Here is a 13,152-nt window from a genome sequence, read left to right as displayed (position 1 = left end):
ATCAAAGTTTTTGTGGAGAAGTTCGAGCGGATAGATGAAACTTAAATTAAATCATCATTTTATCTTTTTTTTTTAAAAAAAAGTATGTAAAATGTAAATAAAAAAACAATATATAAAAAACGCTTAGTAAAATCATAATGATAAGAAAGAGAAATACACTGTTTTAAATAAACATTAACACTTTCCACACTTCCATTTAACAGCCTCGTCATCGTTTTTAAATACTTTTAAAGGAATGGACACACACTTTCTGTGATACCATTCCTCGCATTTACTGCAAAAAGCCATGAACATGAGCTACGGCAAAAACTCCACAATCAATAGAGTTTTTTTGTTGATGGACAGGAGAAATGTTAACAGATAAGGTGCTTTCTGAAGTGAATGCGATATCGGCTATCTGCTTCCATACCGCTTCAGCAATTCTTCCAGCAAGTGAGTCGCAATAATATATCTAAGTTAAGAAGAATAAAGAAACGTCTGCAATCCTTCTGGGGAAGTGATTGTTTTTCATTCTATTTTTTTTTCATAATAGTTGAGAACGTTAGACCAAACAGAACAGTAGTAGCAAGTTGGTTCTAAGCATAAAATTTGCTCACCTCTTTATCATCCAAGGAAAACACAGCAGTCCAGTGATCTGCATGAAATAGTATCTGTGCAAAATTTTCTTTGTGATGACTGAACAATAACAACCAACTCTTCACCAACAGAAAACTCGCCGCTAACAACCAAGTCGCCAACACCAATGGACAGTACCGAACATACAGACGTACCGCAGCAGGAGAATGATTATAGTAGTAAAGTAAGTAAATTTGAGACCCCTGTGATTATTACAGCTAATCATAATATACACACATACAGAAACAGTCTCAAAGAAAGTCAAATAAGTTTGAGAGTAAAATTAAAAGAATTTTACAACTTAACATATCTTGTGAAGGACGAGGAGCTGTTGAGATCATACACCACTGAAATTACAGCATTATTGAATTCCGCAAAAACAACTCTTCAAACAGCACAAAAGGCAAATTTAATACAAAGTTCGCCTAATTTGAAAAGGAGAGCCAGTGCATCTATCTCCAGACCATCAATTGCTCCGAAAAAGTTTAAAAAGTCATTTTCGATAAACAAAAAACTCCCATACTCACATAGAATTGGTCAGAGGGCCAAGATGATGCGTCAACTTTACAGGGCAAAGATTTTCATCACAGATAAGAATACTGTCGGTGTAAAGACAACGGTTGTATGTGATTTACAAGATAGAGCGGTTCATGATGAACAGGTGACCGCTGGTTCTACTGATCATGATCTTGTAGAAACGCATTTCGTTCCGCCAAACAGAAATCGAAGAGAAAGATGCAGGATGTCAGCAAGAATGTCAGAAGAAATCAAGAATGATATTTTAAATGGTCATAGACTGCGAGATGATGCAATCAATTTATGCCAGAAAATATTGAAGTTGCAGTTCCCTTTAGTGAACGGGTTCGAAGATACCGATTCTGGTGAAAAGGGATGGTTCAGTCATCACAAAGAAAATTTTGCACAGATACTATTTCATGCAGATCACTGGACTGCTGTGTTTTCCTTGGATGATAAAGAGGTGAGCAAATTTTATGCTTAGAACCAACTTGCTACTACTGTTCTGTTTGGTCTAACGTTCTCAACTATTATGAAAAAAAAATAGAATGAAAAACAATCACTTCCCCAGAAGGATTGCAGACGTTTCTTTATTCTTCTTAACTTAGATATATTATTGCGACTCACTTGCTGGAAGAATTGCTGAAGCGGTATGGAAGCAGATAGCCGATATCGCATTCACTTCAGAAAGCACCTTATCTGTTAACATTTCTCCTGTCCATCAACAAAAAAACTCTATTGATTGTGGAGTTTTTGCCGTAGCTCATGTTCATGGCTTTTTGCAGTAAATGCGAGGAATGGTATCACAGAAAGTGTGTGTCCATTCCTTTAAAAGTATTTAAAAACGATGACGAGGCTGTTAAATGGAAGTGTGGAAAGTGTTAATGTTTATTTAAAACAGTGTATTTCTCTTTCTTATCATTATGATTTTACTAAGCGTTTTTTATATATTGTTTTTTTATTTACATTTTACATACTTTTTTTTAAAAAAAAAAGATAAAATGATGATTTAATTTAAGTTTCATCTATCCGCTCGAACTTCTCCACAAAAACTTTGATGGAGGGTGACCTCCGAGATGAAGTGTATTTGAAAAAAATATGATGGTTCTGAGTCGCGCTGCATCTAGCCACTACCATATAGAGTATTGCTAAACTGCATGTGTATTAGTTGGAAATTTGTTAGTTTTTTGTTATTGTCTTAAGGTCACAGGCTTCGTGTAGCCGTTTATGCAACTGTGTATCTTTGTGTCCGTGTGGAAAAGGAATAATTCTTGTAAGATAGCTAAGGGACAGCTCTTTCATAAACGCAAAAGTGTAAGCTAAATGTAAATAGGTCTGTAGATCCTTTCCCTGGGGATTTACAGATAGGTAATATTCGAATGTTGTTAGTCCCTGAAATCATACGCACTCGGATATGTGCTCCTTTTAAGCAGGTAGACGACAACAAGTTCAAAATACTTTCTGTTGTCTAAAAATCGATGTTTACAGTATGTGATATACTTGAACGTCAAAGGATTATACCTCGTCCCAATGCAAATTTATGTTTAGCATATACTTTTCGATTGTGAGTGTCCCTAAGAACTTTGACTTCGTTGGAACTTTTAAACAGTAGATTTTATATATAACATCCCACTGCTCATTTTAAAAACTTTTAAGAACACAAGGAGATCCTTAACTTTCCCATGCTGCTTTTAATTGTGATAAAATTGCTAAAAACAAAAGAATGAAACAATACCTAATCTAAGAATAGTCCAAGTTTGTTGTATAATATTTCTTATTTTTTGTTGACCAATACAACATATATAATTTTGTTTTAGGAATAGATATATTGATGTCAGCCATGATGAATATTCTTCTGACAATGAAAATCACCATCAATTAAAGAACACAGGAGATTCATTATGAATCCTTATAATATTGGAAAACTGTTAACAATGGGTATATATCTATATATCAAATGGATGAATATGATATCAATATAACTTGTACTGATAGAAACGATTTTCACGTAAAATGATACAGATCGAAACAAGAATTGCATGTTAAAGGAGGTTCTGCTACAGACTGCAAACCAATGAAAATGTCATGTTAACTTATGCATGTGAGTAGAATTTGTATATATGTTGCTTTTTATATGAGAATCTTCAGAATTGACCTAGTTACTAAAACTTTTTTAAAGATTTCAAATTATTAAAATACTTTTAAACATAGTTGACAGGGGCATGTGAGGGTAAATAATATGCAGACATGTTAAATGTTTTGATGTTATTTTTCTGATTTCTAACTCTTTTCTGGCTTATTAAACTACTTAACTTTTGTGGAAATTTTTTAACAATAAAATTAATGCTTAATAGAAATTGGTGCAAAACTACACCAGTAACCTTAATATTAAACTATATTAACTTCATAAAGGGGTAACTACTATATACTTTTTGTAGTCGTTTATTATGCGTTGCTATCTTACACATGCTGCTTTTGTTTTTGAATTTGCAGGTTGTTAACACAAGCTGTAATTTTCCAAACAATAATTTTACGTTGCACTGCTGTTGACTATCTATTCATAAAATTGTCTTGTAATGTAATTTTTTGTTGTATTATTAGCTTTTAGACTTATTGCATATTTTGAAATAAAGTAACTCCCCAAATTTGTAACTTGGCGATTACTTGTACTCGTATTAAATGCGTAAAACGTAAAAAAGATGCTTAGATGATAGCAGTGTGGTATGTCATTCAAAGGAACTATGGCAACGCTAACCCTGTTTCGAGTCTAATTTACCAAACGGAGCTTTCCATCCGCATGTTTTAGCGAGGATACCAGTGTTAAACTACGGAGGTTACTTTAATTTATTGGGCTATAAAGACACTTTCGTTTCTAATCTAGGAAGGATCTTTAATAACTAAAAGCCTCACTTTTGAAAAGATTTTAGCTCCTTTTATAATAAAAACACAAATCGCCTGCTTTACCTTGTACAACACCACAACACTTGATATTACTTTGCCAAAAAATCTGTCAAATTTTGCCTAACCAGAAAAAAATCCTAGATCCGCCCCTGATAATCTCACTTCACCTACTATGAAACGAATGCAACTCCCACTAATATTGTCACGGGCCTATACTGTTCACAAGGTTCAAGGAAAAACGTTTGATATAATAATTGTTCCATCTGCGCGCGAAAGCGCAGATGGTTTGAAATACCCTTGATTTGGTTATGACTTCAATTAGTAACCACGACGAAAAATCAAAGGTTGTGCCGCGGCTGAACTTACCATTTTACAGTTTATTCGGTCTTAAACGAAGTTATAACATTTGATTCAAAAACTACTTTTTTGCCCGCTTTATTCCTTTAAAATGTTCAAAGTGTGGAATGAGCAGTACGCTAAGTTATCAGCACATGTTATCATTTAAAGCTTTAGTTAAGGTGCGACAATATTTGTATATGGTTTTCGTCGCGTCGTAAATGCTTTTCGTCGTGTCATATTTTTCTTCATGGTGTGGTTTTTGTCACATTGTATCTTTCTTTGTGGGGTGGTTTTACGTTTCGTCAAAACGTATTTGTGTTAGTCGCGGCGTTTTTCACTTTGCGGGGTATTTCACTTCGTAGTGAAACATTTTTATGCTTTTTTAACACAAAATTACTTAATTTATGTAGCGCTCACAAGAAATCCAAGTCACATGAATAAAGTGCGGTAAAATAAACAAAATTTTTAGTGCTAAAAATTATATTCTATTTTCAAGTTAGTATTACATTTGTGATTATAAAGAAATATCATGTATTGTGTAAGAGTTTTATGTAATAATTTATGTTTGTGTAGTTAGTTTACTTGATCTTTGATATTTTCATCAGAATCCATTTAAACTACAAAATAGATAATAGATTATGGCATGCTAATATGTATAGCTAGCTAAATCTATAGCTAAGAATGTATGGTTTATTAAAAAAAATGACAAAAATAACAGCTTCAAGAAATTAGTAATTCCGTGTTAAAAAAAGCATAACTATTTTGCCACAAAGTGAAATACCCCACGAAGTGACATACGGCACGACGAAACATGAGTTCACACGAACAAGAGTAATTCGCCACGACAAAAACCAATACGCTGCGAACCCCACCACGAAGAAAGATACACGACGAGAACTATTACGAGTCAAAGAAAACCACACCACGAAGAAAAATACGACACGACGAAAAGTGTCTTATCTTTCAGCCAATAAATTATCAGGATCGATGTTGTTTCAACCAATGAAAACAGACATGTGGGAATGTTCGGAATTTAAAATTCCGATCGCTCTACACGCGAAACGATGTCCTTTAGTGATATGGTAAAGATCTACCATTTTTATTTTGGCACATTAAGACTAACAATAACAATATGGAAAAAATCGAAATTTTTCCTTGCTCATCGCATCACCGCCTTTATATGCGACAATAAATACCAGAAAATACGATCTCGTTCCCCCGGGACTTCCTTTCGTATTCAATAAATGCACTTTGAATAGAAAAATTCAAAAATTTCTCATTCCCTCCACTACCGCTACATCTAGGACCTTAGACTGAAGATCCACTTCCCACATTACAAGTAGTGTACCTTTATACCGAGTTTTTTGATAGACTTAACATTTCACTTGAACTGTTCTGTTACTCTAATCGTAAAATACGCAACTAATAGTGATGTAAGTAAATCAGCCATCTCAACAGCTAGAATTGTGTTCTTGTTATCTTTTTTGGCCTTATTAGAAATCCCTACCAAAACTGTTATCAGAACCCCTAAAGAACTACATAAGGGACTTTCTAAAAACGATTATCTTCCTTGTTGAATGCTACGGGCATCTTCTTTATATGCTCGAAACGTAACGTACTTTTATTGCCTCTGAAAAGATCTATACCGGAAAAAGTTTTTTTTAAGCATATCATCAAAGAATAAACCTAAATTTGTGAATGCTTTTTAATAAATTATATAATGCTGTTTATTTTTGTCCCAACAGATAATTGTGTCTTTGTTAGGCTGGCTAAGTACAGTACCATCAACAAATCCTAAAAAAAGAAAAAACATTTTACATGTAAGATGTAGTTTATGTAAGACCCGGAGTAGACTCAAACCGGTTTGAGCCACTTTGGTGCATGGTGTGTTTCTTAGGAATGTTTACATGCTTTTTTATCCCTTCAGGTAAAGTGAAGCTCACTTCTGAATGCATACAAGGTTTTCATGTAAACACCTGGAGTGAAATGCGGTTTTCAATTAGTGCGCACGATTGAAAGTGACAAAGACAATAGATTTGCTTAAATTTAAATTTAGATTAAATTCAAAACAAAGTGAACCATTATACATCACACGGCAGCGTGGGATTTCTCCTTGTGTACAAGGCTTATAATAAGCTGATGTTTTCTTCCTTTCCTCAACATTAACCTACCCTTATAATTGTGTGCCACCATAAATGATACGGGATGAATTATACCTGCATATTGTTGTTCATCATTTTTTCGATTTGTTTCGAATCCATCTGCGGTACTTGACCAAGCATAGCCATCAATTTTTGTCCAACTTCATTATTGGCTGGTGTTGTATCGTTCTGCAATTGTAACAAGCATGTAACAATATTGACATTTTTACAGTGTAATGAATTTTAAAACAAAACGCATTCTCAACAAACATTTTCCTGACTTTTTTTTCACTAAAATTCCAGACATTTTCATTTTTTAGCTATTTTCGCCTAAAATTTCACTTATTGGAACGTTACCCTAAATGTTGTAAATATAATGACGAGCATATGGAATGACTAAAAATATTGTAAGAAAAATTTTGATATTTAATCCTGACAATATTGTAAGAATAAAAATAGTTCCAATTAAATATTTGAAACTAAAAATAATTCTTCACATTCCTGGTGCACACCCTATCATGCACATTTGACAAATTAGACGCTACTTACAATAACGTCTTTTACATACTGCAAAACATTCTTTAATCGATCCACTAAGTCGTTGGCTGACCTACAATAGGAATTAGTAAATTAATTGATTGAATATAGGACTTTACCAGCATGAGATGATATTCAAACATTTCACCTTGAAACATGCTGCACACCACTGAGCAAGCTGGTCGGTTTTTTTGAACCACCCTTATTCCTGGCAAATGTTTGAACTAAACAAAGCAAAGAAACCCAAATTGATGCCTGCAAAGAAGTCTGTTTAAAAGACAAAACAAATGAGACAAGCATATAGAAAAACGACAACCTACTTGCAATAGCTTCGGGTTCGTAGGACTTGATTTCACATGGCACTGGTGTAAAAATACTTCCTCTCGTGCCACCAGGTACACCCATTAGAGAGCTATCTCATGAAAAAAAAATAATCCAGAGACACAACTCACAAAACCATTATTAATTTTTGCATGTCTTGAAGCAAATATTTAACTAGATATTTCCATAGAAATAATTTTCATATACCTGACATAGGCTTTTGTTGTCATGTGTCCCGTTTTAAGTTGAGTATCCAGCGTAAAATGAATTGGGTTTGCACATTCGATGGAGTAATAATCATGAATGAGGGTTGAATGTCCTGTGACATCGTGACTAGTGGCAAACCTGAATAAAGTGGATAGAGCTTACACTTTACTTAAATACTACATCCATTAACAGATTAAATAACTGTATGGATTGTTATACTTAGTCGTGAGTGAAGGGATGACAAAATATAAATGTTTAATACACCTAATATCTTTTTTAAACGATTTTTGCTAATCTTGCACTCCCATGGCTATCATCAAAAATGTTCACAACCTAAAGTCCTTGAAAAAATAAGTCAGTCAGTCAGTATTTTTTCCCTGGAATTTTCTTATCAGCAAAAGTAAATTCTTTTCCAGAATCAAAAACAACTTAGTGTCACTTAAGTTGCTTCTTCAACTGCTGTGCTATACAGGTGTAGAAGAGCTCCAGGCACACATTTAGGTGCCATTGAAAATTGATTGGTGGTAAGACTATCTGATGGCTGTGATTTGACACATGTAAAAAAACCACAACATTCAAACCAAAAGATAAAATTGGCACCAAGATTGGGCTCGAAGCTTCAATTGTTACTTGTTGATCAGATTATATACCCTGGTTTTTAATACTAAAAAGTGTATAAAACATGTGACATACCATCCAACAATATCCTCTGCTGGAGAAGCATATTTATACAATTCCAGCATGGAACTGGCATATTCTTTATCAAAGGCAACCTAGAAGAAGGGATACAGGAACTTGATCATGGACAAGTATTCAAATAGTTACAGGAAAGCAAATAGATTAAGATTTCCTTAATGTTTATAGCAAGATAGCTTTAACCTTGAAGGAAAGCTTAAATCTTGCAGGTGGTGTTTGTTGTGTTGGTGTTTGTTTGGAGAAAGCAACCATCAGTATATTGTGCTAGATTTTTGGGGAGGAAGGGGTGGATGGGGTGAGGAATTGGTTAGTATTAAAGAATCTTGAGGAATGTCAGTTTTGACTCAGACTTAGAAAAATATGTGTTGCTGGGCGAAATGTTATTCTTAGAGGGAGCATTTAATAAATGGTAAACAAACATTATTCACAAGACCCAACCTAATATTGGTCCAAGTTTACTTCATAAAGATTAAAGAGTTCCTTTATACTTTATTGGGATAAATTTTTCGCTGGGATTAAATATGTCCCTTTAAAAATTTGTCCCTGCGAAAATTTGAAAAAATTGCTCGATTCGCGAAATTTTAAATTTTTGTTTTCCTTTGTTTTCAAAGTCTGAGGCTTTCTTCTTGTAGGCCTAATTTTTTTAACTGAGTACTGAAGATGAAAAAATAAGACTAAAATGTCAAGAAAGTTGTTTCAAATATCTAGTTTTAGCAGGTGTTATATTTTCTAATGATTCTAGAAATAAAACAAGTTTAAAAACTACTTAATGAAGTACAATAGATATAATTTCAGCTGGTTTCGCTTGTTTTTTTCCGACTGTCTTCACACGTAGGTCTGGTTCTGACAGCACCGTTTAAAAACATCATTCTGATGTCACCATCTCGTCGCGGTTTCTTGGATGGAAAAGCAGACGAATGTTTACTCTTTTCCTTTTTTTTAGCTTTTGATAGGGAACCCGCATCGCAAGATTTAATCAAAAATGATCCAAGAATCTTTGAGTTTCAACAAAACTAGAGATAGATAGATAGATAGATAGATAGATAGATAGATGTGCATATTTTACATGGCTAGCCTCACAAATATTGAGGGATATACCCTGTCTATTATTTCCAGGAGGGGCCATGGCTTAGATGGAGAGTCCTAGAGTATTTAATGCCCATTTTGAGTTGCCGGGAGTTGTCTAGTAGAGCGCGGGCTCTAATTGGGTCTGCGTAGCTCAAAATGAGCATTAAATACTCTAGGACTCTCCATCTACGCCATGGCCCCTCCTGGAAATAATAGACAGGGTATATCCCTCGATATTTGTGAGGCTAGCCATGTAAAATATGCACATCTTTCTACAGTGTGCCATCTCTCCAATTTCTCTCGCATGGCTTGGGTTAACCAGGGGCTATGGTAACATTCACTCGCCCATGTTGAATCACCGTCAAGAGGAATTGAACCCCAGTCTCCTGCACAGAGTACGAGAGCTATAACCACTAATCTACAGCGCCACAAACCCACTACGGCAACTACAGTAACGCAGATAAAGCTTGCAAAATGATCAAAGAAGTTCTCAAGCCGTACATAGAAAAAGTTATTAAAGAACAAGAAAAATTATTAAATTTACCACTTGATCAAAAAACCTTAGTCAATATGGATGTCTTTACTGGACAAATGACAAAGAAGTCTTGGATCTGTATGAGAAAGAAAAAATATTGAAATAGTCTGCATTCCTACTAATATGACGTATTTACTCCAACCTCTGGATTTGACCGTAAATGGTTATGCAAAGAAGCACACACCTAAAAAGTTTTACGTTTGGTATACCGCTCAGATTGGTCTGCAACCACATGAAGGTAAATCGCTGCAAGACATAACCCATTGCAACTTACCCGCTTGAAGCTCAATGGATGGTGGTTTTATACAATGATATGACCAAAAAAGGTGGCAAGAATGTTATTAAAAACGCCTGGAAAGCAGCAGGTATCACTAAAGCGCTTGAAGCTCGTGTAGAAGGTCTCGAATCACTTGACCCTTTTCAGGATATCGATCCTTTGCTCTCAGCTAATGCAGATGATCAACCGAATTTGAGTTCTCTTCCCAGCCCTACGGATAAACAATTGAAAGTTGCTTATATCCCACGAAGTGAAATAGTAGTGGATGAATCAGATGAAGAATCAAAATATGAACCAATCTCTGGAGATGAAGATGATGTTAACTTCTCTTGTACTGCGTTTGACGCTTTTGATTAACAATTAAGGTTCGTTTCGTTTTTTATTTAGTTGTGTTTATTATACCTGATGTTATAGTTGTGTTGAAAGAGCTTTGAACTAAAATGCAAAATTACATTTTGTGTTGGTGTAGAAGTGACCAGTGTAACAAGGGTCGATGAGACAGTGCCATTCGGCCCCACACCCTTTTGACAACTTTTTTAAAAATTGCTATTATGACCTCATTCGCGAAATTAAGTCCCCGTGAAATATTAGAACATCCTTCATCCGCGAAAATAAGTCTCCGCAAAATGCTAAAATTTCACGGATAAGCTCAACTGCAAAATTAATCCCTGCGAAAATTTATCCCATTAAAGTATCCCACTGATTTAACTGTCATATTTACCAGAAATTAAATGGTAACTGTCAAAAGCAACTAAAAGTTTACCTTTGTCTATTTACTAAAAATCCACATAAAATATAAATCACTAGCGTATAATGTTATTATGTGAACGTCTAATTCTGTGATTTCACTTTTATCAGTAACTTTCTCTTTTCACCGGCAACAATTGAAGGCTATGACATGATATCCTGAGCCTTACATTTAAGATGTACCATATGACTATTTTATTGCTACCCAAACTTGTGCACCTTACAGAACACACAGCCCAAACATCACTGGGCTCACACATCACAGATGAGAAAAATGTTGCGCAGTAGGGTGTGACATTTTAATCTATTGTTATCTTTGTAATCATTCATTAAACACCAAACAAACCTATATTTTTATAAAACTAGATAGGCTTGAAAATATTTTTAAGAAAATTTTAGTAACACAACGTGCACTCTCCTTCACAGATCCAGACCTGTCAAGTCTCCCGCGTTTCGAAAAGAAATGCTATCTCCTGCTCACATTTTAAATATTTGGCAATTCTTACGCATTTCTCCTTTTTATCTCTCCAGTGACTGATGCTATTTAAGATGCCAGACAATTTAAATTATTCAGTGATAATGTATGCTACATATAATTTAGTTTATTATGGTAAATAATTCTTTTTTAACATAATAAACGATATGGCTGACTCGTCCGAACGTTTGACTGTACTTACGAAGACAATGTTAAAAGGATCTCTCAAATACAAACAAAGTACAGTCCAGATTGGTTTTCTCAAGATAATTTGTGAAGTTTTAAAGATGTCAATACTAATTCCAAGCTAAGGGGAGACAATGTAAAATCTGCTGAAAAGATGTTTCATATATATGGCTTATAGTCAAAACCATAAAGTGGTGAGCAGAGTTGCCAGACTGTCGCTGTAGTTGTTTGTTTAGATAATCACATAATTAGAGGATGGTATATGCTTCTAGCTACTACTCCAAAAGAAGCTATAACACACGACAAAAAACATGTAATTAAATGTTGCTGATTTAGTTAGAAATGGATTATTAAGTTCATATATATGCTTAATTAACCTGTAACTTGTACATAAGACTGGCTGAAATAAAAGGCAAATATACATCTTTTTTGTTTAGCTAGCTACCTCTTCCTGCGTTTCCACATGGGGAACTGTAAAGCAATTTGTCACTTCTACTACACCATTGTTTAAAGTGCCAAGTAAAGTTCCAACTACGCGCTTTGCTTCTTCATTTCTCCTTTCATAACTGTCCACAATCGCAAATACAGCAACTGGGTGAATATAAACTTTAGTGACACATGTAGTTAAACTGGCCGCCATTTTGTATTAGGAAAAAGAAATGCGCTACGTGCAGGACAGCAGACGGACTTTCGTTTTGTTTCCCGGATCACTTCCTGCAACTTTGATCCCAGGGCCAGAAGCGTTTTTGATATGAGGATGAAACGCGTACGCGTGCGCGTTTTAACCTCATGTCAAATAACGCTACAGGCCCTGCCATCGAGGTTGCACTTCTCGAGCACTATCTATGGTATGCGATTGGTATCTGGCACTGGGTATACTTTAAAGGAAGCAACTTTCGCGAGGCGAAAAAGTCGCGAAATTTTTTGAATTTGCTTTCGCGGATGACCCATTTGGCTATATTTCGCGAGAATTAACTTTCGCGAATAAGGCAATATAAAAAAAAATGAAGAAGGACACTAAAATCGTTGTAATTGATTGATGTAGAGCTATTATATTTTAAAGATAAAAAAACTGTTATTTACGTAATAATCTTTGCTTCCATTTGTACGTCATTTTATTATTGTCTTGAACATTATTAAAGGGGTCACACTTTATATAGCATGCTTTAAAAATAAAGAGAGTTCTTTCGTGACTTTTGTTTTACAAGCATACCTAATCATTTCAAACGATACTCAAAGGAAAACCCTTAAAAAAGCATGTTATATTTTTGTAGTGTGACCCCCACCCCAAACAAAAAAAAAAAAAACACTAATTTTTTGAAAATTTTGTGAAAAAATAACATTTTTCGCGGGAATTAACTTTCGCGAATGGCTCAAAACCAGATATTTCGCGGGAATTAACTTTCGCGAATGAAGACTTTCAGTATTTTTCGCGGGATTTTACTTTCGCGATTTTGCCGAAGAATCGCGAACTCGCGAAAGTTTCTTCCGCGAAAGTTTCTTCCTTTAAAGTATAGGCTAACTTTTGTAAGAGGTAGATTCTCTCCGTTGCAAAGGCTCTTTGCACCACAGCAGACAGAATCTTTCGCAA

At 34.8% G+C, this 13,152-nt stretch overlaps 2 protein-coding genes across 2 annotated transcripts; one reads left to right on the top strand and one right to left on the bottom strand.

The window, feature by feature from the left end:
* The first annotated feature begins 696 nt into the window (after nt 1-696).
* On the top strand, nt 697-2,160 carry LOC130636126 (uncharacterized). Its single transcript, XM_057445751.1, has 2 exons — nt 697-1,594; nt 1,740-2,160. The coding sequence occupies exons 1-2, from the start codon at nt 743-745 to the stop codon at nt 1,917-1,919; spliced, it is 1,032 nt and encodes a 343-aa protein (XP_057301734.1). The 5' UTR covers nt 697-742; the 3' UTR covers nt 1,920-2,160.
* Nucleotides 2,161-6,062: 3,902 nt separating this feature from the next.
* LOC130636127 (eukaryotic translation initiation factor 3 subunit F-like) lies at nt 6,063-12,238 on the bottom strand. Its single transcript, XM_057445752.1, has 8 exons — nt 12,007-12,238; nt 8,271-8,350; nt 7,578-7,715; nt 7,370-7,461; nt 7,198-7,273; nt 7,062-7,122; nt 6,588-6,701; nt 6,063-6,165 (listed from the first exon to the last, which is right to left on the bottom strand). Exons 1-8 carry the CDS (start codon nt 12,199-12,201, stop codon nt 6,085-6,087), a joined length of 837 nt encoding a protein of 278 aa, XP_057301735.1. The 5' UTR covers nt 12,202-12,238; the 3' UTR covers nt 6,063-6,084.
* Nucleotides 12,239-13,152: the final 914 nt, after the last annotated feature.

This window comes from Hydractinia symbiolongicarpus, chromosome 3, assembly GCF_029227915.1.
Source record: "Hydractinia symbiolongicarpus strain clone_291-10 chromosome 3, HSymV2.1, whole genome shotgun sequence".
Classification (NCBI taxonomy): domain Eukaryota; kingdom Metazoa; phylum Cnidaria; class Hydrozoa; order Anthoathecata; family Hydractiniidae; genus Hydractinia; species Hydractinia symbiolongicarpus.
The sequence above is the reverse complement of the archived record's forward strand: the minus strand, read 5'-3'. Positions and strand labels throughout refer to the sequence as shown.

What these genes read in the sequence shown, in the direction of transcription:
- LOC130636126 (XM_057445751.1), top strand. Translation starts at nt 743, where the DNA reads ATGGACAGTACCGAACATACAGACGTACCGCAGCAGGAGAATGATTAT. An exon ending in TTTCCTTGGATGATAAAGAG is followed by an intron (nt 1,595 to 1,739) that starts GTGAGCAAATTT and finishes TTCTTAACTTAG; the next exon opens with ATATATTATTGCGACTCACT.
- LOC130636127 (XM_057445752.1), bottom strand. Translation starts at nt 12,201, where the DNA reads ATGGCGGCCAGTTTAACTACATGTGTCACTAAAGTTTATATTCACCCA. An exon ending in ACAACAAAAGCCTATGTCAG is followed by an intron (nt 7,462 to 7,577) that starts GTATATGAAAAT and finishes TTCATGAGATAG; the next exon opens with CTCTCTAATGGGTGTACCTG. An exon ending in GGTGTGCAGCATGTTTCAAG is followed by an intron (nt 7,123 to 7,197) that starts GTGAAATGTTTG and finishes TTCCTATTGTAG; the next exon opens with GTCAGCCAACGACTTAGTGG.